The sequence below is a fragment of the Struthio camelus genome, chromosome 6 (assembly GCF_040807025.1).
Source record: "Struthio camelus isolate bStrCam1 chromosome 6, bStrCam1.hap1, whole genome shotgun sequence".
Taxonomy (NCBI): domain Eukaryota; kingdom Metazoa; phylum Chordata; class Aves; order Struthioniformes; family Struthionidae; genus Struthio; species Struthio camelus.
The window spans coordinates 23,978,672-24,005,004 of NC_090947.1; the positions used below are offsets into that span (position 1 = coordinate 23,978,672).

At 40.0% G+C, this 26,333-nt stretch overlaps 3 protein-coding genes and 1 pseudogene across 9 annotated transcripts in view; 2 read left to right on the forward strand and 2 right to left on the reverse strand.

The window, feature by feature from the left end:
- Positions 1-1,823, forward strand: part of LRP2 (LDL receptor related protein 2) — a 138,322-nt gene extending 136,499 nt beyond the window's left edge. Inside the window, exon 87 of the mRNA XM_068948677.1 lies at positions 285-1,823. Coding sequence (XP_068804778.1) covers positions 285-446 — 162 coding nt within the window. The 3' untranslated portion in view covers positions 447-1,823. The remainder of the gene's footprint in view (positions 1-284) is intronic.
- A 2,315-nt stretch (positions 1,824-4,138) lies between these two features.
- Positions 4,139-13,965, reverse strand: LOC104138578 (retinol dehydrogenase 7-like; annotated as a pseudogene).
- Positions 8,386-26,333, forward strand: part of ABCB11 (ATP binding cassette subfamily B member 11) — a 74,684-nt gene continuing 56,736 nt past the window's right edge. For 3 of the 6 annotated variants that reach the window (XM_068948679.1, XM_068948678.1, XM_068948682.1), the window contains exon 1: positions 8,386-8,556. The gene's annotated coding sequence lies outside the window, so the exon portion shown is untranslated. Of the gene's footprint in view, positions 8,557-9,755; positions 10,150-26,333 lie in introns of those variants that run through there. The other 3 variants (XM_068948683.1, XM_068948680.1, XM_068948681.1) reach the window with 3 other exon arrangements.
- LOC104138418 (dehydrogenase/reductase SDR family member 9) overlaps positions 18,551-26,333 on the reverse strand; it is a 32,406-nt gene continuing 24,623 nt past the window's right edge. The window contains exons 3-6 of one of the 2 annotated variants that reach the window (XM_009666009.2): positions 23,183-23,530; positions 21,483-21,741; positions 20,302-20,465; positions 18,551-19,571 (exon numbers count right to left, since the gene is read on the reverse strand). In XM_009666009.2, coding sequence (XP_009664304.2) covers positions 19,345-19,571; positions 20,302-20,465; positions 21,483-21,741; positions 23,183-23,530 — 998 coding nt within the window. In that variant the 3' untranslated portion in view covers positions 18,551-19,344. The remainder of the gene's footprint in view (positions 19,572-20,301; positions 20,466-21,482; positions 21,742-23,182; positions 23,531-26,333) is intronic. The other variant, XM_068948685.1, reaches the window with a different exon arrangement.

The window sequence follows — 26,333 nt, forward strand, 5'->3', positions numbered from 1 at the left end:
AATGTTACCTACACTCATATACTTGCATTTAGACATATGAAGTTACTCCTCATATTAAGCGTTAAAATGAAAGCCACAGTGTGCAGAGTAAGTTTGCAGTAATATCTTTTCTCAGCTATACTGAGGTGGAATTAGCATTTAAGTTTTGTTGTAGGTGTTGATTTGCAAAAATAATGTAGACAGTACACTTCAGCAAAACATTTGGATATTAGCATTTCTAAAAGTTAAGGTTGGGTATTTTGCACATTAGAAGGTAAACTTGGATTTTATGATTATTGTTTCAGATGGAAAAGGAACAGCATCAGGACACAGAAAATGTTCCTTCCCCTTCTCCTTCGCTGCCTCCTAAGATTACTCTGAAGAGAGACCAACCATTAGCTTATACAGCAACAGAGGATACATTTAAAGATACCGCCAGTCTTGTTAAAGAGGACTCTGTTGTATAACTAGGTAACTGATTTAGGGGAAAATTAGACACATCCATTTGCACATATATTTTTTATAACAGAAGAAGGTTCACATTCAAATGCTTTATAAAAATATATACACTTTTCAGCCAGTGGCTGGAGATGTATGTTGAAACTATGCCTTGTTTTTTTTTGTTTTGTTTTTTTTTTTTGGACGAATGCCAACTGCTATTTTTATGAACAATTATCATGATGTACTATATGTATATCTTTGCACTGAAGCTGTCTGAAAGTAATATTATAAATATATTGTACATTTGTAAATTTTTGAAAGATTATCTTGTTGATATTGCTAGTAGAAATCTGTATGGAACTGGTTGTATCTTTAGGGATAAATTCATTATATAAATGCTTAAACTAAAAAAAAACAAGGCAAATATAGGAACGTTACTGATTTACAGGATCTTTAGAGCATATATTTATAATAACACCTTCAAAAACTTGTACTGGTGCTCTGGGCGTCTTTACCACCTATTTTGTATACTACTGTATGGAAAAATGGGTGTCTCTGCTTGTCGTGCATTAAACAAAAGATAGAAAAGTCAATGCAAAATAGTTAGGCTGAATAGTTACCTGTGCAAAACATTGTTCTTGCAGTATTTTATCTGACTGAGATAGAATAATTTCCTCTCAATCTGTAAGACACTTACTTTTTCTCTAGGCTCCAATTAAAACACTCCGTTAATAGTGCTCTTAAAAAGATCTGATATATTTAGCTTATAGTGCCATGAGTAATTTCATACTTAATTTAATGAGATTTTCTCCTGCTCGTTAATGGAATAGCTCTGTTCTTGGCTGGAGTCTCTGGAAGTCATGTATACTGTTAAATGAGGTAGCTAGATTTCTATAACACCTTATTTCCAAACAGCAAAATACAGAAGATATTGGTTCATTTAAGAAGTGATTCAGGTTTTTTAATGTGAAAATTTAATTTTATTGACTATTTATTTCCTGAGGTGGACATTAATAGAAAGGGAAACAGTTTCTACTGAATGCAGTCTTTGTAGTTATCTGGTTATTTTCATAATCTTCTATCAGAATGTACTGTACCTGTTACTAGCTTTTCTATTAATTAGCCAAGGTAGTTTCCACAACATGAACCATTCGAGGAGAGTCTGAGTACCACTGCAGGAACATGTTATTCAGCATTCCTGGCTAGCTACTCATATATTTTAAAGATTTCTAAATTTATAATCATTGAGACTTCTGCTATGTGATTGTTTTATACCTGAGTTCTCAAAATACATACTATTTCTATTAGAATATTTGTAATTACCCTGTAATGTACTTTGATTAGAAAAGACAACTGGAAAATGATGCTGCTGAATAAATCTAATAAATGTATTATTTTATCATATCCTTATTCCATAATTTTTGTGTCAAGGTTTTATGCACTTCTCAGTGTATGGGGAGACTGCAGTGTATTCAGACGGCTGTAGATAAAGTCAAATAAGAGTAGTGCTTACTACTACACACAACTGTGTAAAGTTATTGAGGTAACGTCCCTGAAGTTGTATCACTGTAAGTGTGAAAACTTTGCTATTACACACATTAAATAAGCCAGCCCTTGAAGCAGGAAACTATTATTAGTTTATAAAAGACTTTGAATATTGAGGTAGTACAGACATATCCGATCAAAATCTTAGTTCGATAAGCTTTTGTATCTCAGTGCTTTACTATAGTAAATTTCTTAGAACCTGGGATGCTATTCTTAAGGAAAGAGTTCACAATCTTCCAACAGTTTTAAAGAGAAAAGTCAGAGGGCTAACATTTCTGTAAGAACTGCATCCGCAAGTCTTTGCACACCCCAAAAAGAGACAATACCAGTTTTGTAAATAATCTTTTCAAACAGAACAGTTGAGACTCAGTTTTGCTGAAAATTGCTAAAATGCGTCAGCCGTATCAGAGAGATTTTTTTCCTTATTAGGATTTTAACTTTTCAGATGTAAAAGAAAACCATCCCTGGGATACTGCACTAGGTAATATGTAGATTTGATTATGCTTAACATACTTGATGGCATAGGATCCCTAAGCTTTAACTGGGCCTTCTCCTCTCACAGGTGTACCACAATGTACCCTTCTCAGTATGTAAAATTTAACTTTTGGTACTCTGTTCAGCAGAAGCTTTAGATTTTCTCCCTAACTTTGTTCCCAAGTTCTGTTCTTTTTGCCTTATGAGGCCAATCACTAGGTGCATTCTTGAATTTTGGACTCTTTCTATTGTTTGAAAGAAGAGCCATTTTTAGAGATTTCAGCACCTCTTTGTATTCGGCCGCTGTAGGACTGATAAATTACCACAGCAAGTTTTTTTCATGTACCTTCTCTCTACAACAGTCAGGCTAGGAAGGACTATAACTGTACAGATATTTATCATGAAATGAAATAGAATGAATTTCTTTTTTCAAACCCACTTAGTGTAGAATAGAACCTCAATGAAATACTTAATGTTACTTTACTGCTTTTATATTTTCTCCCTTTTTTGCACATGTGCGCGTGCGCGCGCACACACACACACACACACAAACACACAGAGTGATGAAACTCCTTTTTTTACATTTGGAGTTGTGACCTGCACATGGTATTTTTGTAAGCTTAATTGAATTGCACATTAATGATTAATCACCAACACAAATCTTTAGCAAATAAAACCTTTACCCCTTCAATTTTCATGTCTCCAGGAACATCAGTATGTCAGCCTCTGGTCAGCAGCTTAACAGAAAGAAATGGTGTGCAAGAGGTACTGTAACCTCAACTGGCATTTTACCATTCTGAACACACTGTTTGTACAGTCAAACTAATCAGCTGTAAAATACGCTAAATGACCTGTTTCATCTAATGGATGAAATCATCCTTTTAACTTGCAAAGCACATCAAGGACAAAAAAAAAAAAAAAAAGAAAAATAGTATACATTTACATTTTTCTCAAACTATACTAATATTAGGAAAAAGTTAATATATAAATACTGCTTTGCTTGAATATTAATAGAGTATGATTTAGTTTTGATTTTCCCTGAAATTGCATATCTTTAAAATAGCTTGTGTCTCATCTCTATACAGCTGAATAGTCAGGTGATTAGTTGTGGTCAGAATACTGCAAAAGTAGTTTTTTAAAATATGATGCAGGAGCTGGGCTTTGTTATTATTTGATCTGATGTCTTGTATTCAGAAGCTTGTGAAGTTTAGCAACTCTTTGTTATGACAGAATGAGCAAACCCCATGAAATAGGCGAATAGACCTGAGGAAATGTGTCCTATAAGGTACATGTATAAGATATTTGGAAGCTTACTGAAAGAGCAGTGCTGTATTTTGAATCGACTAATAATCTGTATGTTGATGAAGTCTACTTGAAAAACTGTTTTCTTTTTTCTTTTAAATAAGAAAAATCACTAAATGTTTTTTTGGGTGAATAGCATTAACCAGCTTTGCAGCTGGATATTGTATGAATGCATACATTTATACAATATTGGTTATCACTTAAAAGAATAAAAAAAGACCTTGAAATGTGGTACATTTACAAATCTGTCTCCCAACTCAGAAAGAGCAGGAAAATAAAGAAAGAATCAAAGTGTTTTCTGAAGGGAATTTAAGCAATCTAGTTAGTAGTAAAGAAGAGGACATCTGGTTTTGGGAGGAATAACAATTATTTCCATGGAGTTGATACTAGTTTAATACTAAATGTTAATTAGAACTCCAGGAATTGATCTCCCACTAGCTGCTGGAGTTGGAAAGATCATAGGCAGCAGCATGTCAGATAAACAGGTTGGTGCATAGGAGAGAAAAAGCCAAAAGAACTTTGCATCCCATCCAGCTCTGTATCGTGTCCTGGGGTACTTTGCTATCAGGGCATGTTCCATGCATTTCATGACCTTAGAAAGATCAGAGTTACACAGTCTTCTCACTGATAATCTTTGAGCTTTTATATCTGTAAAAAAGAAAATAAACCTGAAAGCATTTATGTAACGTTCTCTGATAGAAGATTCTTTATATTCAAGGTATGGCTGCAGTTTCTGTAGATGTATTCAGGCTTGCTTTAAACTACTGGATCGAGTACTGAGAGCAGTGTAGCTACAGCAGAGCAGAGACCAGCAAGGGCTGCAGGACAGTCAAGAACCAGGTAAACAAAAACCTCCCAAGCTCATATGGTAGGCTAGATGTTGCCTCCTCCTGCTGTAAGTGCAGCACAACATAGCGCAACTTCTCAGAAATCAGAAAGCCATATTTTTAGTAATACGATTGCAGCGATTAATTCCTCTAATTTTACCTCTAAGTATGTAAGGACTAAGGATGGTACCAAGACATCACATCTCACTGATCTTATAAGGGAACTAATAGCACAGGCCTTACTTAGCATGGATGTGTTCCAGAAGAGTCATCAATGGTTTATTAACCAAAGTTAATGAACTCTAGCAAATATTCTTTTTGTACTTGCATTCAATAAAGTATTTTTCTCCATAGGCATCTCTGATCTCAGGAGTCAATCTGTTCCAAAGTCTTAAGAGGTCTCTCTCAATGATATCTGAACTAACTACTTCTGCCTTAAAGAAATCATGCTCAGTAATGCTCACTTTCACTCCAGAATGCTGAATCTCTATCCTAGAAGAAAAAAAATCCGTAATAGCCATCCAATATTGGCATAACTATTAAACACAAGTAAGTAGACAGTCTGTTATGTAAATTAATATTTGAGACTTTCATTCTTATCATCTTATATCATGATAATTTTATTCTGCCTATCACTGTAAAAAAGTAGCAGGCAAGTAAGTCTGAGAAACAAGGCAGTGTCAGGTAGACTCGCAGCTATTCTATGTGGTTTATTTTGGACCGGTGCAAAAGATGCGACAGCCAACTCCATCTGAACCGTGTATTATCAAACTGAAACTTTGACCGTATCGAATACTGCTGTATCATTCCAGCTGCCAATGGTTTACCAGCGGAAGCAGATTATAAAGTGCCTGGAAAAAAGTGTAAGTCAGCCAAATTATTCAGTTGGGTTAGAACCTTATACTCCATATTACGGTGAAATGATTATGGTTAGATTATTAAATGTTGCTGCAATGAAGGTCGGTCTGCTTTTTGATAGCATGGTTCCCTTTTTGTGTAGTTTGAGTTGCAGCGTAACTCCTTCAGCATGCAGATGGCTTTGTCCTGTAGGGCAGCTTCACAGACTCTGGGGGCTACGTTCTTAAGAATGCAAGGGAGTAGACCATGTGCACATTAGCATTTAGTCTATATAACTTTGGCGTATGTAGTTTCTTTATATAAGCATTTATCAAGGTTCGCAAGCAATCTGAAGCAATTTTCCTAGACCTTGTGAAGACATGACTCATCAGGCTAGGCCTCAGCCACAGGGCTATGCAGTGTAACTGGGCTTAGTGAAGGCTGCTCAGCATAATTTGTTAAAGTTATGATTGTCTAATTGCTGCTTGGAATCACCCAGCTCAGATTGTTATGGAGCATTAGAGCAAAAATAAAATGTGTCATAAATTGGCAGTAGAGGAGATTAATAGTTATTTGGAATGCTTTTGGCATAGGCACTTCATAATTCTGTTTTGAGCATACAGAGTTGTTTTAACTTGAGCTGGTTTTGGAGAAGGTCCACAGAGATATTTTTGGTATTGTTATTGTGTAGAGAAATGATGTATAAGGCACATAGACTTAACTGTAAAACTTTATAACTTTATTAGTGGGAAAAAGATTGCTCCGTTACTGAACCTCCTTTGAAGATATAAAGCTTTCTACTCACCACAGCTCTGCAAAAATACTGATTTTTGTAAGAGGAAATTTAAATCTAACAGCAGCAGGGTTGGGGACCCATAGTAGTGGAAAGGGAATTGAAATGCCGACCCTGCACAAATACATTTAGCAGTGCATGTGGTGAGACAATAGTTAACCATTGCTGAATTTCTTTAGTACCGTATCTAGCAAATTAATAGACTATAGGGTGGATAATGTAAGAATGTCATGGTTAAGACAGCTGCAGGCAAAGTGCAACGTGACTGGTCACACTTGGAACTCTGGGTCACACTTGGAACTCAACAGGAATACATCTGCAAAATGAGGCCAGAGTGACCAGGTATCTTAGGGTTGGTTTCGGAACCGATTCAACAGGGACAAGCCATCTGCAGAAATGAAGGAAGTACCTTCAGAAAACCATCACTGAATTTTGAGGAGATAAAAAGATAAATCAAAGGCTACAGGGTGGGACCAGCAGACAAGGATGACTATTGAAGACCCCAGAGTCTGAGAATCAGACCCCTGCTGCAAAGTCAAACATCCTCTCCAACATGCCAGATGGGAAAACCGTGGTGCTCCTGTGCCATAGGTGTGGACACTAAGAGCCAGGAGAAGGGTCTTGCAGACCTTAGCAGGTTGAGAGAGTTCAGGAATCTGAGAGTGCTTATCAGAACCGTAACACTAATAATTACCGTGATTCTATGCTGCTAAGTTTATTATGGTTATCCACTGCCAGTTACCATAGTTAATTGTAGTCACATACTGCCAAATTTACACAAACATAGCTGACATAATTTTATCTGCTGTTGCTGTGCTTGAGCTGTTACAGTCAATATAAGCTATTTAAGATCACTACATGTATACTTCACAAAGTTACAGTGTCTTTCCTTCTCACTAGCAATGTTGAGTGACAGAGACATTATTTTACTTTGTTATTTCCATATTTTAAAAAAGGAACTCAACCAGTGATAAGTATGTGCATGCACATTTTTGTAATCCATATGCAACAATGCAACATGTTGAGGGTCCTCCTGCCTCGTGTGCATATATCTGTAAGTCTAGTATTTACCAAGCAGCATGAAAATATGAAGTATGACTTGTCCAGGAAGCTCTGGATGTCTGTCCAGGCTATACTGTTGTTTTACTTGTGTATATGCTGTGTGTTTATGTGTCCCATGGCTGCATGCTAGCTAATTGTCCAGGATATGCAAACATTTCCCAGTGCAGGTTCCTAGTCATTCTGTTCTGCTACTTGAGATGGAAATTCTAAATAAGTGACCAACATCCTTGCCTTTTTATTTCCCCCTTTAGGCAAGATTTCCAGAAAGAAAAAGAAAGAAGCAAACATATAGTCACCCTCCTTCAGAGTATTTGGAATCCATTCTTGAATTCACACACATATATCTTAACAACTCACCATAAATTGTCAGAAAAAGCTTCCATTCCCCACTTGGACAGGCTGTAGCCACCTCCTACAAATACCATAAGGCCTGTGGCATTGGTTAGATTGACTATTCTTCCCTCAGCTTTTTTCAGAAGTGGTAGAAGCTTAATTTCAATGATTTCAATCAATCCTATTAGACAGACATCCGGGACTGCATGGAAATCTTCTATCCTTAGCCAGTCAGTGGGTGCCACAGGTGTTGTTCCTTCAGCATTGTTCACCAAGCCAAAAAGCCCTAATAGGATACCAAAACCGTTTCTTTCATTATGTGGTGATATCATACCTGCTGAGTAGGATTTTGTACTTAGCATTAGGAACCAAGCACATACTGCACACAAACTTCAATCAGATGAGTACCGCTGACTAGGATTTGCTTCTAAGTATCTAGGTGTACGCTGTACACCTGGCAAAATTTGTTGAAGGCCTTATGCAATGACTCTAAATGAGAATGGGTAAAGTATTAAAGAAAAATGATCCCAGGTGGAGAGGTGGGCCATCATCCTGGGCTCTACTGCCCAGATCTGCTAAAGTATGTGGGCTCTTACTATGCACTTGCATTCTCTGTGAAAATCAAATCGTACACGTAGAAGTGGTGAGACTGAATACTTTTCTGGGTTGTGGTCTAAAGTCTGAACTAGACATGCAGAGTTAGTCAGTGCTTCTAAAAATATTAGCTTAACCCTGTGCAGCGATAATACTAGTTTACTGCCTTATAAATTACTTGGAGAGGTTTAGATAAATAGTGACGCTTCTAGGAGTTTGCTGAGAACAGCTTGTCCCTAGAGGGAGAGGCTGAAGGTTCAGTGCCCAGTCTCCCTGAAAATTTGCTCAGCAGTGGTTACCTGAACTGAGAACGTACCACTTCCCCCAAACTGAAAGCAGATGCCTGCTTAAAAAAAAGCTTTTGAAGAGGTAAGTTCTAATAATTATTTTGTCCTTGCCCTCATGCATTCCACGTAAAAATTGTCTGGGACTTTGCATGAAGAGGCCAGAAAATGTGTTATAAGCCTTAAGGAAAAAGGCCTACAAGATACACCTTTGCTGTTTTAAATAATTAATTAATTAACCAGCTTATTGATTATTTGGTAAACTGTTTATTACATTAGGTAGCTGCAGTGCTGTGGTCCCCTTTGGGTGCACTTAACAATGTCTAGTCTGAGCTAGTGGTGCTGAAAAAAAAAGGCACATATTGTCACAATTGAATGTATTCACCGTGCCCTTATTTACCTTTTATTACACTGCCAAAAAACTACGTTTAAGTCATGTTTTTAACCCCACTCATAGGTATCCAAGGACAAACTCTCCCTCTTTGCTTTAGACAAATGCTTGGAGGTATATGATAGCAGTATTGAGAAATACCTTTATAACAACTCAAAGAAAACTGGCTGAAATAGTAATTGTTTAATTGTTGCAGTCAGTGCAGTTGTTACTGTGTGCATTGCAGAAATCAGACTCATTTAGTCCTGCAAATAGACCCTCTTCTCCTTCTTAGAGGAGGGGTAAATGATATGATGGTTTATGGGACAGAACTGAAGAAAGAACATGCTTCCTCAGGAAGAGGAGCCCTTCTCTGCAGGTTGTGGGGAGCCTCCAGAAGTCTTAGCCAGGCTACATTTGATTATACTGAAACACTTTTTATAGGCGCTGACCTTATCATTTACCCTTACCGGCGGTCTCTTCTGTCACAAATGGCACAGCCCTGATGATGCTGCTGGAGCTAAGTTCAGGTTCACTGTCTTCAGTGAGAGTGAGCAGCAGGACTGTAGGTCTTGCTTTCCTTTTTCTGTGACACGTGCAGCAATGGCACAAAACCCCCTTTTGTCAAGCCATTTAGCCAGTGAGTTTCCAAGCCCAGTGTCACAGCTTGTTATGAAGATGTGTTTTCCATTCAGGTCTCTTACTCTGTGACTGTCTCTGATGAGACAGTAAATGATAAGGGAAAGTATGGACACCACAATTCCTATGTGCAGTGAGTCTGAAAGTGAGAGCTATGAGCAAATAGCAAATAGTGAGTGATCTAGAAATACAATGAAGTAAACACACTCAGCCAATCCCCCAGTTTCCTTAGACCCAGTTCCCATAAAGGGCTTTGTTTCTTGTTGCAATCCTTCCAGCTCGCTGTAAGGAAGAGGGGAGCAGGGGCAGAAGCTTTGGCACAATGTGATTGGTACCCGTGAATAATAGATGCCTTGGCAAAACCTTCTCTTGACCTCCTTTTCAATAGATTTCTGCAGTGTTCAAGCTTTACTTGCCAATCTTCCTCGTCCGCCCCATCCTCTCAGGATGATTCAGACTGAAACTACTGCATCAGTTCTCACAGTAGCACGCTCTTTTTTTTCCAACACTCGTGATTATTTGTGCTAATACTGGAAAAAGAGGAATTCTTCTGGGAAGAAGGACAATTGTTTGATAATCTGTTATGATGCTACCTAGGCTGCTCTTCTGATTTGTAGCGTGGAAGCAGAGCGATCCCCAAGAATGACTGGAAAAGCCTTAGCTGTAATGGTGGGTTTGCTGACTAATTTGTTACGTGATTTGTGTTGCATGATGGCAAGCTATTTGCTCTCCACTCCTTAGGCAAGGGGGACTTTGGGTCAGTGTCGGAGTCTTCTGTCTCCCTCTTTCTGTCCTTATTGCCTGTTCAGTGCTGATACGCAGTGAATTAGAATATGTAATATGGGAACTGTGTTTGTATAAATTAATGGGGAAGTGCATGTAAATGTTGCCCTCAAAAAGAAGCACTGAGAAAACACAAGATTTCTTGACTCTGGTGGCAAGGATGTAGCTTGCTACTAGCTTATCGCCAAGATTGTTGATAAACATAAAACACTGTTCTCGCCAAGCTAAAATCTTTGTGATTGATTACTGGTTTTCTATTTGTATTTTTGGTTTGTGCAAGAATTAAACCAAAATAACTAATTAAAACCTAAATTTATGGGAAGGCTGGTCAGCATTTTCCAGTGCAGCACTCGGGCATCCTGCTAAAGAAACTTTTTTTCCCAGATGCTAAGGAGTGACTTTGGCTCCCTCAACTAGAGCAGGTGTCCAGGTGCAGGCATCTGACCTTTAAAATGTGATTGTATTAAAAGAACGATGCATTAAAACAAAGGAATTTTTGAGTACTTCCAGAATTTAAACATAAACACAGAGGAAGAGGTCTTTCTTTTATATTCTCCCATAACTCCGAGTTGTCTAGAATTTAAGCATCCATTTGGCTGATTATTCTGTGATAGCCTTGCTACCTTAAGGCATGAGTGTTAAAGGAAGGCCAATGTATTAGGCCTGGTTGCTGGAGCCTTTCTTGTGTTTTTGTTCCCACTGAGTTGATGGAGTGATCTGGATTTACTCTTAATTTTAAATTTCACTGTCATCTAGCCAAGTAGGAGTGACTTTATGGACATAGTCTTAGACTCTGATAGTGAATTAATGTTGGACTCTAGTTAGTGAAATTAGTCAAAGTTCATACACAATATTCATACCCACTTAATGATCTTATTTTACATACCTGGATGCCTTTGATAGCCATGGATATGGTTCTCTGAGCTACTGGTTAACTTTCTCTGGTTTTAAAATATTAAGCAAATACAGAAACAGTTAAGAGTTTGCTTCCCCTTCCACTGCAATCCACAGAAAGGCTCCCACTGCATTTTGGGGGTATTTGTTAGATTTGTTCCTGGGCTGCACTGGGTATTTGAGCAGCCCATCTCCCTGTTGTGTCAAGGCTAACATAATAGGCCCTCTTGTTCAGGTACTTTACCTAGGTACTTGGCTTTTTTACCATGAACGTGCCTGTTAAGTCGGACGAAGGGTTGCAGTGTTCCTGAGTGTGTGCACTTTGGAACCAGCTTTGTAATGTTTTACTGAGCTGAAGACATTTATTTTCTGAGAGGACTTGTGTATGCTCTGACAAAGTGCCAATAAAATGGTGTTAAAGAGCTCAGGCTATTTCAGGTTTCAGTGCTGTAAAGTATAGTCAGAAAATGGGATGTTGCAGTAGCCAGTCATAGGTACCCCAATCCATTTGCAAAGACATGGCCAGCAATGACATTTCCTTTGACTGTTGATTTAGAATTTGGAGCTGAGCTAGACACGCAGAGAGAGAGAAGTTGCTGCTAGCTGGCTCTTTTAACCTCACACCAGTAAATCAAGCAGCTACTCAGCAAGCTGGTGCTGTGCTGCATCATTTTGGGACTTAACTCACCTTTTACCAATACAAAATAAAATGCGGTAATTAGAGATTTAGGGGAAAGATTAATCTAATTGGAAACTGGAGCTGTAAATCATATCTTCCTGCCCTTGACTGTGCTGTAAGGGGAAAATGGCAGGCAGTGAGCTTGAACTGCTGGAGATGAGATTAAATTTGAAAGTGGGGCTGAGTGAAAAAGCCCTGGAGTGTGTGGCTGGGCTCCCCCCCACTTGACTCCTGTGTAAGAAAAATATGTCCCAGACTGCTGTGGTTAGCATCAGTCTCTGTGTTTCAGTAGCAATAATTGGCACAGAAGAGCTGTAAGACATGAGGCGTTAATGGGCAGAGGGAGCAGTGCTGTACCCCGAGGCTCTGCTGCTGGGCTCTTGCCTGTCAGGCCTGGTCTTGTGTTCTTAAGCTTTTAATCCCTAACCAGTCTAGTTCTCACTGAGAATCCTGTGCTCCTTCTCTAATAACATGTGTATGTTCGGTGCTGTGTACCAAACTGATTTTTGCTCTGCTGGAGCCTTCTGCAAGTATTTAGGTGATGTCATACCCTCTGACGAGTCTGGGACGAGAACAAAAGGGAATAGTCTCAGTTAAAATTTTCTTCCAATAAAATTTGCTGTGAATTGTTCTGTGAATGTGAAATGTTATAGAAGATTTTTTGTTTGCTTGTTTCACAACTGTGGAAAACTTAAAAAGCGAAAACAAAAACAAAAGAACTTCTCTTCCAGAGGCATATCAATTCTGAAATAGCCGTCTGTGGTAAGATGTGTGTTTCTAGAGAAAGTATCAGCTTGATATTTAAAGAATATTGATATAGCTCCATAAATACTGAACTCTGATTATTAGTATAGCTAGTAAATAGCTAAAGGCAAAGTCTACCTTCCATTAAAACTTTGATATTCACCTGACAAACTGAGTATCATTGGGATGGGCCTGGGCTCCTTATGGTCAGACAAGTGCCATTATAAAAGCAATCAGTTTTAAAGAAAAGGAGTGCGACTACACTGAGAGCACTTTCAGATCCTTAGATGAAAGCAAAATGCAGCATCCCTTGCTTCCGTGTGCTAAAGAAAACCAAAGCACATAGATCCTGTTGGAGGGGAGTGTTACTTTTTCTTATTCCCACAGCACGTTTACTTTGGTAGTTGTGCCAAAACACTTCAGCTCAGAATGAGGTTTAGGATCTGGACACAGATCCTGCATCAGTGCAAACCTGCAGAAATCGGTGCTCTGTTACAGGTTAGGGTGACCTACCAGCCGAGCTGAGGAAGAACTGCTAAAGGGAAATTTAGGGACTGGAATACTTCAGAAACAGCATTCATGTAACAGTTATTGGAGGGTTTAGATTTATCAGAAAATGGTCTGGTAGATTCCCTAAAAGCTTTACAGATTCTAAGATTATTTACAAATTTTAGAAATTGGTCTTCCTGCCAGTGCTACAAACCCCCTGGCTCTTCGGTGGAACATAGGAGCAAATGCATCACACCTCCCATTCTTATGTGAGTTATTCCTGCAGATGTGGGGCCTTGCGCTTTGGTTTCATAGAAAAGAGGGGCCTTTTTTCACCTGCTATGTAAAAAAGGAAGTGTGATAGTTCAGTTCAGTGGTCAGCGGATATCTTAAGATCTTCATTAATGTGTCTTATTAAAAGAAATGCATATCCAAACTCTCCTACCCTATTTCACAGGGAGATAAAGGCAGAGCCTGGTAAAAATAAGTGCTGATTTCTCAGCACAATTGTCTCTTTCCTTGTATTGCTCACACTTTAGATTTTCTACCACATCATTGGTAAAAGACAAAGGGAGAAAGTAAAACCCTTTAAACTCTTAGGTGACTGAGCCAGTAAAACAAAATAAAGAAGTCGAGTAGAGAATGGTTCTGCATGTTGCAAAAAACATTACTGAGTTAGCATTTTATTCAGACCCTTTAGGTGCTTTAATAAGCAACAGTTGGTTAAAATCAGTCTACAAAAAAATGAGGCTAGATGTGCTCTTGCCTATGCACTTAAAAAACAGGTGCTTAGTTTGTTCTCTTAGCTATTCAGCAAATGCAGAACTGTTACTACTCGCTATAACATTAGACATAGAGCTCTGTTTTGTGCTGGTACTCGCATTCTGGGGTGACATCCACAAGCTCACTGTGTTTCCAGGTGCTCAGGAATTGCCTTTTCCAGTTACCTCCAGTGTCAGAATGGAGAAACTGCTTGAGTCAAACTCATAAGCTTGTTCCCTAAGACCTGCACAGTGATAGTTTTGAGAAAAATCTCACCATAAATTCTGTCTAATGGTGCTTTGTGATCGTTGTACATTGGCTGACCAGCAAGACCTGTTTCCCTGCTGTTGATTATGACTTGTGCTCTGATGCCTCTGACTTAGCAACTTACTTGGTATTAATCTTACCTGTATGCTATATGCCTGCCTATTCTACCTATATTATATAAGCATTGCTGGCCTATACATATAGTAATCTACAGAGCCTGGAGACTGTCCAGGCTCATTAGGCAGAAATAATCTACTCAGCTGGGAAGGAATGGTCTGCTCCTTATATTGAAATCAGCAGGAGTCTTTCCATTGCTTTAAAAGGAATCGGTTCTGTCTTCCACACCTCCATCTTTTTCCCCTTTATGTGGGCAAGTTATTATTGGCATGACTTGATCTTTTGGAGACAAAAGTTGAGTAAAATATACCTTGTGTTTGACAAGTCTTAGGGACTTTTTTTTTTTTCAGTAGTCCAGGTGGCAGCTTTATGGTGCTTGAAACAAATCAATTTTCTGAGTAACTAAACAATGTTTTTCAAGTAAAAGCTCAAGTTCTACCAAACATACAAATAAAAGCCCTACATTTTGCTTTGGAAAAGACTCTAACATATGACTGATAAGTTGCTTGTTCATTTATTACCTGGCCCAGAGTTTGCTGGGTACTTCTGATTCAGCTGTGAATGATGGTTTTTTTTTTTAAATCTAAGCAGAACTCCTTTTCCTTATCCTTCACTCCTCTCCATTCTTAAAGCTGCATAGTCCCTGCTCCCAGATGCAGTGGTGCAGGAGGTGGGGAGGCTTGGGCAAAGGCAGTTTGCAATAGTAGAATGAACAAGTAAGCTTGTTATGAAATTGACCTGAAACTAACTGAATGAGAAGAAAATCTAAACTTAGGAAAACAAGTGAGGTGGAGCAGCCAGAGAGAGCGAGCTTTCTTTTGAACAATATCATCCAAGACATCAGTAGGGTAGAGCTAGAAGTGATCTGGCCCTGTTCACCAGATCGTGGCAGCCAGTCCCAGACTGGCAGGTAACCCCTGCTGCTGCTCCTTGCCAGGACCTGTTCATCCTCCACTTGGCGGACAGCTCTTTCCCTTCCATTTCCCTTCCCTACTTGTTCTGGCATAGGTCTGGAAATCCCTGCTTCTTTTGACACTTTCTGACAGAGCCCCAGCTCTGGTGCAGACTGTTATTACTCTTGCAGCACTCTGCAGCTGGTCAGTAGATACGTGTAACTTGCTGGAGACTTGGGGTCCGTGTGTATGTTTTTTAACAGGTGGCTGGCTGGCATCGATTTCTTTAACAAATCTGGCAGACGTTCTTGTTAGGCCGGCCTAGTCATGTCTGAAGTGATTTAAATGACAGGCTAACTCTACAGGTTGGTTGAAATGACCACAGAACGGCAATCTACAAGCAGGCAAAGCCTTTCCTAGTGGAATGCTTCTCAAGGTCTAAGACTAGGTTATAGTATCAAGTCAGGATTATTATTAACAACCTGTTATTATTAGCTACCTGATATGACAGGCAGCAATCCTTTGCCATGCAAATGAAGGAGAGAAAAATCTAAAAGGATTTTTTCTTTCTCCACTGCTGGCTTTATTCTCAGGATCCTGCTTTTTACATAATCACAGAATCACGGAATCACAGAACAGCCAAGGTTGGAAAGGACCTCTGGAGATCATCTAGTCCAACCCCCCTGCCCAAGCAGGGTCCTCTAGAGCATATTTCCCAGGATCGCATCCAGACGGGTTTTGAATATCTCCAGGGAAGGAGACTCCATTACCTCTCTGGGCAACCTGTTCCGGTGCTCAGTCACCCTCACAGGAAAGGAAGTTTTTCCTCAGGTTCAGACGGAACTTCCTGCGTTTCAGTTTGTGCCCGTTGCCTCTTGTCCTGTCGCTGGGCACCACGGAGAAGAGACTGGCCCCATCCTCTCGACACCCTCCCTTCAGATACTTGTTCGCATTGATGAGATCGCCTCTCAGTCTTCTCTTCTGCAGGCTCAAGAGGCCCAGCTCTCGCAGCCTTTCTTCAGAGGAGAGATGCTCCAGTCCCCTCATCATCTTTGTAGCCCTCCGCTGGACTCTCTCCGGTAGTGCCATGTCTCTCTTGGACTGGGGAGGCCAGAATTGGACACAGTACTCCAAGTGAGGCCTCACCAGGGCTGAGTAGACGAGGAGTATTCCTAACGCACCCCAGGAGACCATTGGCCTTCTTGGCCACAAGGGCATATTGCTGGCTCGTGCTTAACTTGTTGTCCACCAGGACTCCTAGGTCCTTCTCTGCAGAGCTTCTTTCCAGCAGCCTGTCCTGGGGCATGGGGTTATTCCTCCCTACGTGCAGGACCCTGCACTTGCCTTGGTTGAACTTCCGGAGGTTCCTCTCGGCCCAGCTCTCCAGCCTGTCCAGGTCCCTCTGAATGGCAGCACAGCCTTCTGGTGTGTCAGCCACTCCTCCCTCCTTTTGAATTGTAGAAAATCATTTCAGAAAGCAGAATGGATCCTAATTAGCATATCAGAAAACACTGAAACACAGCATATGTTTCCTTTCTCGCAGAGGATTCTCTGACTTGCTGGCAGCACATTATGTGAGGGGGCATAACAGAAGAGAAATTACCTAAGCAAAATGTGAGCTCCAGAAGTAGCTTTTCGTTACCGAGAGCTTGGCATGAGACAGTCTTCTATGTACAGCAGGCAGCACTGGAACGTCTGATCTCCCATTGGATCTATAGGTGTATTTCTTAATGAAATCCCTGATTCCTAGAAAGGACATGGAAAAATGATCCTGCTTGAAGCATGACATTGGGAAAGGAAATGAGATTCTCAAGTGGAAAAACAGGAAACTAACATTATTTCTGCTGGACAAATGGAGGTTTTGAAGCCTTTGATTTTGTATATTGGTTCCAGCAAGCTAACAGAAGTCAGATCTTGTGGGTGCCTTCACTGAGGATGTTCTGACTTACCACCTGCCCTTGTGTGAGTCACAAGTCATCTCCTGAGTGAGGCTTCTAGTCTCTAAAACACAATATTTTTACGCGTGACAGTGGGAAACATACACCTGCGTTATACAGCTTATGAGCATGACAGACTTTTATAGCTGTAGCAGAACACACTGTGGTTTATTCTTCTGAGAAGTCACTGGCTCTTTTTGTTGGCATTTAAGTAAATAAAGCATCTGGTTCCAGGAGAGAAAATGCTGGCAGAATCTGGCCCTTTAAACAATGAGAAAGGCCTTAGGAATGCATTGAACAGCTGATGTTTTTCCTGCTTTGCTAATTTAAATAATATATTTACAGTTAGTGTGCTGTGACCCAAATTCTGTTTGTAATTTCCTTTAAATGTCAACCTTCGCAGTGCTAGGGTCTCACTGCAGTTGATGGTGTGCCTGTGGTCTGAAAGGGACTAGCATAAGCCAGCCAAACTTGAATTTCTAAGGACAGAGATCAGACTAGATGATATCCTTTTATACTCTGTTTCCCAAATCGCTTGGGTTGAATCTCAGGGTGTGGTGGGGAGGGGAATGATTAAATTCCAGAAGGAGAATGATGTTCTATGTGAAGTGACGTCAGGGCTCTCTGCTAAGGCCAATACTCATGTTACTAGCACTAAACGCTGCCTCTTCTGTAGGGGCCAGTAATTTCACTGACAGGTACAGACTGATCTTTTGTCTGAAAAGCTAATAGATCATATAGAATTTGACAGGGAATTTGCCAGCTCACATAACAGTTATACAGTAGCCTTTGACTGAAGTGTTAAATAGGAGAACTTGTTTTTCTGTCACTTTTCTTGACAGACATTTTAAAAATAAAATCTTAAATGGCAATGCCATCCATATTTCAGTAGGATTAGCTAGTGCTGAGGTATCCACCTCAAACCTGCTCCGGAAGGAATAACTTTTCAGATAACTGAGTTGATAGAGATAAATAAAATGAACGCACAAAGCCTAAGCGTAAACTGTGCTGAGAAGAACAGAATAACATTTTGCAAGCTCCAAGGAAAAAAGTTGACAACCAGCAATATTTAGATAGCCACTGGGTAGCTTGTCAGCATGACCTGATCATGTCACTGCATATTCACCACCATGAAGAAAGCATTTGTGAAGAGAACATTTGTGTCATCACTGAGTAGTTTCCATGACAGTAGGAAATGACTTCCTGAGCAATGTGTGGTTTTAGACCTGACATGGGAGTCTCTGTAGTTCTCAAGCACTTTGTCATGATTAATTCTAATGGAGCTAGATCTTAAAAGGCATTTGTGTCAGGAATTTAACAAGAAATAGAGCCTCTCTGCAGGCTCAGCACCTCACAAAAACAAGGCTATTATTTTTATGCTAAGAAATAACTTCCAGACGTGAAGTCTTGCAAGTTCAGTTTTAAAAACAAACAAACAAAACAATACAAAAAAACCCTTAACTCTTCAGTACCTAAATTACAGGCATTGGGCCCTTGTCTTGTCTTGACTGGGTTCTGCAATCTAAGTTTAAAGTGAAGGATCCTTTGCAATACAGGAGTGGAGTTGGACCGACAAAATTTAGCATGCTGACCAGGGAGCTGCCTCACCTAAGCACTATAAAACCATATGGGTGGGAAGTGGCATGAATCCCAGCCATCTCTACGATGTAGGCAATTTATTTTGCTCTCTCTCTAGTTAGGACTTCAGCTAGGGAAGGCACCTACGGTTTCCTTGGTTTCACAACTGAACAGGGGTGACTCTACTAAACAAAGTAGCCTCAGGAGAAGGATTTTCTACCCTCCTTGCTAGGTGGGGTTGCAAGAGTTCAGTAAAGGGTTCTGCTAAAGTAAGGCCCTGTTCCCATTCCTTCCTCTGCCTGAGAAGACTGAACTCCTCTTCCTGCTTTTGGAGACTTAAAGCCATGTTCCCCATTTTCCTGAGAGACTTGAGTGACTTACAGACCTTTGTGAAAACTGGAGCCTGTAAGGGTTCTCAAACTGAGCATGCAGAAATTGAAGGAACTGAAAAGTCACAGTCATTCCTGAAAGTTTAATAATGACTTTGTTCTTTCTGATTTACACTTTAGGAATGAGGCAAAATAATGAAACAAGGAAAGATTTTTTTTTCATAATAGCAGGTACGGGAGAAATAGATATATTCCTTACATTTATGTAAGGGAATGAGGGTGTATTTCAGGTACAGTTTGGATCATGTTGAAATAAAGGACAGATATTATAGACTCAATCTCATTTGGGTTGAGGATTAGGATTATCATCTGCGATTATATCGGCAAAGACTTCACTCTGCATGTGGAGCTGCAAGCTCTGCTCTGTTTCTCAGAAGTAAGAAGTCTTGTACAGCTGCAGGCATTTTTGAAAGGGGATTCCAAAAAACCTTAGCATCTCTCCCAACAATGTAATGGGTACGTGGCTGGAGGCTTGTTAGCGCATGTTCCATACACTGAACAACCAGTGAAATGTCTCTGTTAAGACAGATCTTGGACAGCTTTTCTTTCTTTGCTGCATCTGTAAAACTCAGAAAAGATTGTTTAGTGACAGCCAGGACACTTAACTCCTCCCTCCACACTTACTTGTGCAATTTCACTAAGGAATTAGTTTTTCTTGTTTCTCTCTAGCCAAGAATTCCTAGCAGTTTCTGAGGAGTGAGTCCTCCATCCTTAATGCCCTTGTGATATAGTTTACCCCAAGCACAATCTAGTTACCCTTAGTTGTTGAACAATCACAGCAAAGCCAGGCCTCTGTTGCCTCAGGACAGGTAACCAGCCTTTGCTCAGAATGAATATAAATATGTCAGAGGGAAGTAGAAATACGGACACTATTCCTGAATGGCTTCATCAGTACTGGGGCTAATAGAAACAAAGGGAGTTTATCCCTACTTGATTACTAAATAAATAAAAGGTAATGACAGAAAAACACATCAAGCATATTGGTCCAGCCTGGCATCATCAGATAAAAGTGTTTCTGCTTAGAATTTTGCTCAAAAGCCACGGCACATGCCAACACGAATAATTGATCTTTACCTGAGATTTGAATAAAGTTTCACAGGTATAAAATAACAATTCTTTCCTTCTGCGTGGATAGCCATATTGTGATTATATAGAAGCATTTGAAGCATAACTTTTTACAGCACAGTATTTCCAAAAAGTCAGAATGACACAAGACATGATGCCATTTTGCAAGTCTTTTTCAGCAATAAATGTTTTGGTTCTTTTAAAATGGTTGGAAATTGCCTCACCTTTCTGAAAATACGCATCTCCATATTGCTTTTTAATACTGGGGAGAAGCTGATTCCAGATAACTTCCTTTTCTTTCATAATCTTAGCTGGATTTGATAATGCTGTTCTGAACAGTCCAGGTTCAATGCAAGAAACTTTCACTCCGAAAGCCTTCATATCTCTCCTGCAAAGACAGCCCAAAGATCTCATCACATTAGGCATTCTAATTAGTATTGTTTCTCCTGTGCTACTGCCTTTATTTCTGTCTTTACATGGCACACCTGCACACACACACAACAGCAGTGTGATAAGCAAGGGTGTGAACTTGCAGTCTGTCTGTTATCCCTAAATGAAAGAGGCATGAGCTATCTTGTCTTTTCCACAGGGTAGGAGCATGCATGGGCAGTGACTATGCAATAGCTGGCATATTTTATTTCATATCCTAGCTCATCTTTCAGGAGTTTGTTAATTACTGGATTTGTCTGTAAGACAGACTGTCTGGCTGCTTACATGCAAGTATCTATAGCCGTTTCATGTGTTCATATGCCACTTGGCCTCTAGCTGGTACTCCATATCGGTGCAGCTCTTTCTAGCCCTGTGACATGTCTGTCAGCCCTGTTTAAGTAAGTGTCTCATATACCTTCTGGTATCTAAAATGGCACTTGGTATTTAGGCACACAAATTGCTCCCTGTGTTACATCAAGAAGCCCTGGTAAGTCACTAGAATTAGGTTGCTGTATTCTCTAGATCTCTTTAGTGATCAGTATAATTAAGAGAATAGGCTTGAGAACAAAGCTTAGACTAAACTTAATGTCATGCAGTAACTCATGGTATGCATTTTTTTCTGGATGGGCTTGGGGTGACAATTTCTAGGTGCTCAGTTTCCTTAACCTGAGCCTCCTCTGCAATAAGGCCCCTGAACACAGTAAGGTAAGTTAGTTATGAATTTACAGAGCTCTAACTGTGCCACGATAACCGTTTAGGACATTTTGTCTGCCCAACAGGCCTGCTATCGTAGTCTTCAAAAGTGGCGTAACCTATGCTGAGCAAAGGCATTCTTAAGAAGAATTAGTTCATAGTATTCTTCAAATTCATGCTGACTGCCAAGCTTGTAAATCAGCTCCTATTCTTCCTGTGCTAGTGTTAGCCTTGCTGGGGGTGGGGGGATGGGGGTGGTCTTTCTTCACAGTGAGCCTTGTACCTTAAGCTGTCATTGAATGCTTCTACCCCAAACTTTGAAGGGGAATAGCCTCCGCCACTGAATGCTAGACGACCTCCAACACTGGATACATTTACTATCCTTCCCTTTGCTTTCTTTATCAAGGGAAGCATATTTATTGTAACATTTATGAGTCCAATTAAATTAACTTCAATTGGTTCTCTAAAGTGCTCAATATCCAACCAGTCTGTAGGAGCTAATAGCCCCATGATCCCAGCATTATTGACAAGTCCCCAGAGACCTGCAGGGAAACAAAGAAGAAGAAAATTAGGAAGCAAATTTTCAGCAAATGTGTTAAACTGAACTGGGTGAAACTTCACAGAGAATGGGTGAGGGACCAAGTGGGCCACTGAGATTTATAGAGGAATTGCATGAGAATGTCCTGCAGCCTGCAGCTCTGTTCTCGGGTGTCTGAATTCTGTCACCATGTTCTCCATCACCCTGTACAATCTCTATGTCTTTTTTTTTAAGTGGGGGAAGGGTCAGCAGAGGAAGGCTAAGTGAAGAGCAGTTATGTGAGAGAGCAGCAAATGTGCAGGGAATAGACATGGTCTATTTAAAAGTCTGTTTTAGTTTGTATTTAAAAAAAGAAAGAGTCATCTACCTCAGGACCAGAACAACTCTAGTTAACAAAACCGATCTCAGCCTTCTTTTTTTAAAAACAAACACAAATAACAAAAAAAAAATCATTTTCAGACCTTTGAAAACAAGATGGGAACTGTGACTGAGAAAGCTCCAGCTATTATTTTTTTTCTCCCACTGACATTTCTATTGTGGCAGAGGGCTTATGCCTTACACTGAATGACATCACTCAACTAGAAGTGGGAAGGAGATGTTTGTAATATGATTTATATTATCGATATATATATTTTTAATGAACAGCCAGCTCCAAAAAATGAGGTGGGGGCAGGGGACAAACACTAAAATCCATTTGATTAAAAATTTCTGAGCTCTTGTAAATGGGAGGGAAAATACAAAAGCTTAAAACTAGTTATTTTCTTACATTGGCTGTTTGAGCTGTGCAAATCAATACTTTTGCCAATCTTACTTTATTCAGGTTTTTCATGAGCGGAGGAAAAATCACTTTTGCCTGAAACTGAGCACAGTTTCAAGTAAAAGCAAGTTGAGCAAGTTTATAAGCAATTTTACAAAGAGGGAGAACGTCAAATGGAAGTTGGAATTCAGTGTTAAGTATAGTTGGTACTATGGCACATCATAATAGACCAAATTTAAGGCTCCAGGTTGACAGAATCCAGCCGATAGGATCTTGTACCCTTGTAAACTCTATGGCAATACCAGTCCTATGGAAATCAGCTAGCATCAGGAACAGCTGCAGCATCTTGTCTTGCACAACTTGTTGGAACAAGGATATGGGATAGTCCTATTTTCAAATGGTTTGCGAGCAATATTCCAAAATAGTTATGATCAGAGTTATTCACTAGAGTTCAACTATTTTTTGCTTGTGACATAATGATTGTTTACAAGTCGTTTATTACATATACTCAGTTTTTAAAATAACAATTCTTTAATCCTGAGTAAAAGTTACTTTATTTGTTCCCTGTTCTGGTAATGCAGCCTGGGAAGTACGTAGAGGAGGGGTGTGTATGGGGGGAGGGAGGGTTGTTACTGTTTTTGTTTATTTGTTTGTTTTTATTTTGTTTTGTATATATCCAGGAACTCACCTTCAGACTGAACCTCTGCTTTGATCCGTGCAGCCACTTTCTTAACGCTGTCGGAATCTCTCACGTCCAGCAGCACTGTCTGAAGCTGCTTAGAGGTCACAGCTGCTAGCTCTTTGGCTCCCGTTTCAGTCAGACAACCAGCAAAAACACGAAATCCCTTTTTATCAAAAGTCTTTGCTGCCAGATTTCCAAAGCCCGTGTCACATCCAGTGATAAATATATATTTGCCAGTGAGTTTTGTAACCTTCATCCTATCTCTTGTCCTCCAATGCCACCACACAGAAATAATCCCAAGAAAGATGAATATGTAGAAAAGCATTTTTCCAGAAATCTTCTGGACACTTTCTCCTGAAACAAAAAGAAGAGCTGCTAGTTTTTAAAGGGGTTCCTTTTTTTTTCTCTCACTCTCCTTGATGAGTTTGCTAACGGCAGCTATTGAAAGGAGCAGGCATGGTTCAGAGAAGTTACCGCGTTGTGCTAAAACAACAAAAATTCTTGCTTGAGCAGAAGTGAGAACTTAGAATATATTGTAGTAAGTTTATGTAGAATAATGCATCTTAGGTTACTGCTGCCAGTTTGCAGCCTCAGCTCCCATGGAACATGTCTGGGAGAAATACTATCTGGAGAAGAGTAGCAAAGATGAAATATTTGCCGAGGTTTGCAGGGAAACCAGCTGAAATATCTGAACTTAGTGTCTGTTCCTAGAAAACTAGAGACTACAACTGGGGACAGCTAGGAGCAGAAGGTCATTCAAGATCAGCAGGAGTTAGAATCTTTCTCTTTACCGTGGGTTCTTAAGCAAGGCTAGCCAGGAGAAATTATATACTTAATTTCACTAAAAACCTTGGCTCTCTCAAGTTGCCAGACTCTCAGGAAAGAAGGTAACAGTACACTACCACCTTGCCTCTCAAGATATACATTCCCATCAACACAGTTATCCCTGAGCATGGGCAGGAGGGCGCAGGTTGGAGCGCTTCACCTGCCAGAGTGAATGTCGGGCAGTGTGACAGCTTCAAAACTGCAGAATGTAGAACCTACATATCAGGGATTATACTGCAATTGACATAATAGCAAACTTATAAAAAAGTAACAATTGATGATGGATGGAATTCTTCTTGGAGAAAAAATTTCAGGTGTACTCTTTCATGAACGCTCATGGCCCAGAAAACAAGAAACCTGATGCAATTGACTAAAAAAAGTTCTAAATGGATGTAAAGGAATACAGATCTTTTTAGAGATTGCTTATAGACTATCTCTACAGGGCCGGAAGACACTGAAGTTGCACTTACTATGGCCAAATTTTCCCTGACCAAACTCAATTTAAAAGCAAATTGCAAATATTTGTCATGCTGGTTCAGCATCATAGTAGGAAAGGAACACTGCTTTTATTTTCTGCACATAGAATTGCTTTCTGCTCTGGTACAGGAGGTTAAATATACCTCAGTTTTTATTTGAAGTCCCATGGCTGCTTGTACTGCTTGCTTACATAAATATGTGTAGTGGCTACAAATGCAGCTTCTTGTCTAGAAGTTGCACAGGGGCTTGCAGAAGTTTCAATATAGACATGCTGATTTTTGTTGCTTAACTTCCCCTGCAGCATCAGTCCTGAAGAAAGTATGATGAAGTAACTAGTTAACTGGTCTCCCTGTGTAGTATTTCACAGTTCCTTTGTTAAGACAAGGAAACTTTTTTGTGTATTAGTATGCATGCATATCAGACCTAGCACAGTGGCTGTTTTTCCTCCTTGTGTGTCCCTGATTAAAATAATCTTCTTTCTTAGGAAAGCAATCCATTCTCTTTATAGTATCCTTTCCTCTCTTTGGAGTTCTCATATTCCTGTGGAATACACACAGGAGAAAAGTATTAGTATGAAGTCCAACCTTGCTTTGCCTGCACCCTCTTTTGCAGTTGTGAAGTTGCCACGGGGCCCTCCCTGCTGTTTTTCAAAGCCCAGGGGACAGGCTTGCTCCATGGAAGGGCTCTGCTGGGCCTACCAGCCTTCATCCTTGGGCATGGAGGAGGTATTTCTCTGCCACTCTACCTCTCCCTCCTCTCAGCCTCAACCAGCCCTGACCCCTGCCCCGTGTGCAGCCACGTGTGCAGCTCCTCTACTAAGTCCTGGCAGGGTCTTGCCTGCCGGGGCAAACCCTTCAGCCTAGGGGGGGGAGAAGAACTGGGAAGGGATCACCTAGAATAGGAAGAGATGGCACTCACTTTGCCAAGTGCTACTTCAAATGTAAAGCAGATATTAGCTAAATAACCGGTAAATTAATATAAACAAAATAGGATATAAATTGTCCTGGTCTATAATCTTGTCAATAAATTAAAAAAAAAAAAAAGGAAACAAGTCAACTAAACTAAACTGAACTAAAAAAGGCTCAACCTAACCCACCTTACCCACCTATCTTTGTGATGGTAACAAGCATGTCTACAAACATGGACTCAAACAATCAGCAGTGCAGTTTAGGGTTAACCTCCAGTCCCTGTAATCTTTAATTAATGGTTTGATGGGACTTTTTATCAGCCTAGATGTATAGGGATAGCCAGAAAAACCAAAGCCAGAAAAACCTACTCAGTAGGCCTGATTGTGTAGTGTAAAGATTCTACGTCCGTAATTTTTTTTAGGGGCCACAAACCAAAAAAGAATGAAAACAAAAGACTAATCAACATTAGTTTCCATCAGGAAGAGCGATAAGGAGCACTTGGTCAAAAGCCCTAAAGGCGTTTAACTGGCAACGTTCTGAACTGGTCAACAAAGTGGTCGAGGCAGACTTGCATGGCCCTACTGCCTTCTGACAAGAACAGCTGAGGTAGTTAAGGGGCCTAGATGCCCAAATGATCGGGTAGACAGTCTCAGAGATGTCTGAAACATGTTGAAATATGTTCCCCCCACCCCACCATGTTGTCACTTGATTTTGATACAAAAGGTCAGAGTTTTCATTAAAATTTGCAATTGTTTTTTTCTTTTTATAAATGGTGGCCCTATCTTTACTATTTTTATTTGCACAAACATTTGGAATGGTGAGGAAGAAAAATCATAACAGCTGCCAAACCTGGGTCAGATCAAAGGGATGTCTAAGCAAGCATCCTGTTTCTGGTAGTATTCAAGAGCAAATAAAGTAACTATAGAAACGGGGCAAGTAAAGAGTGA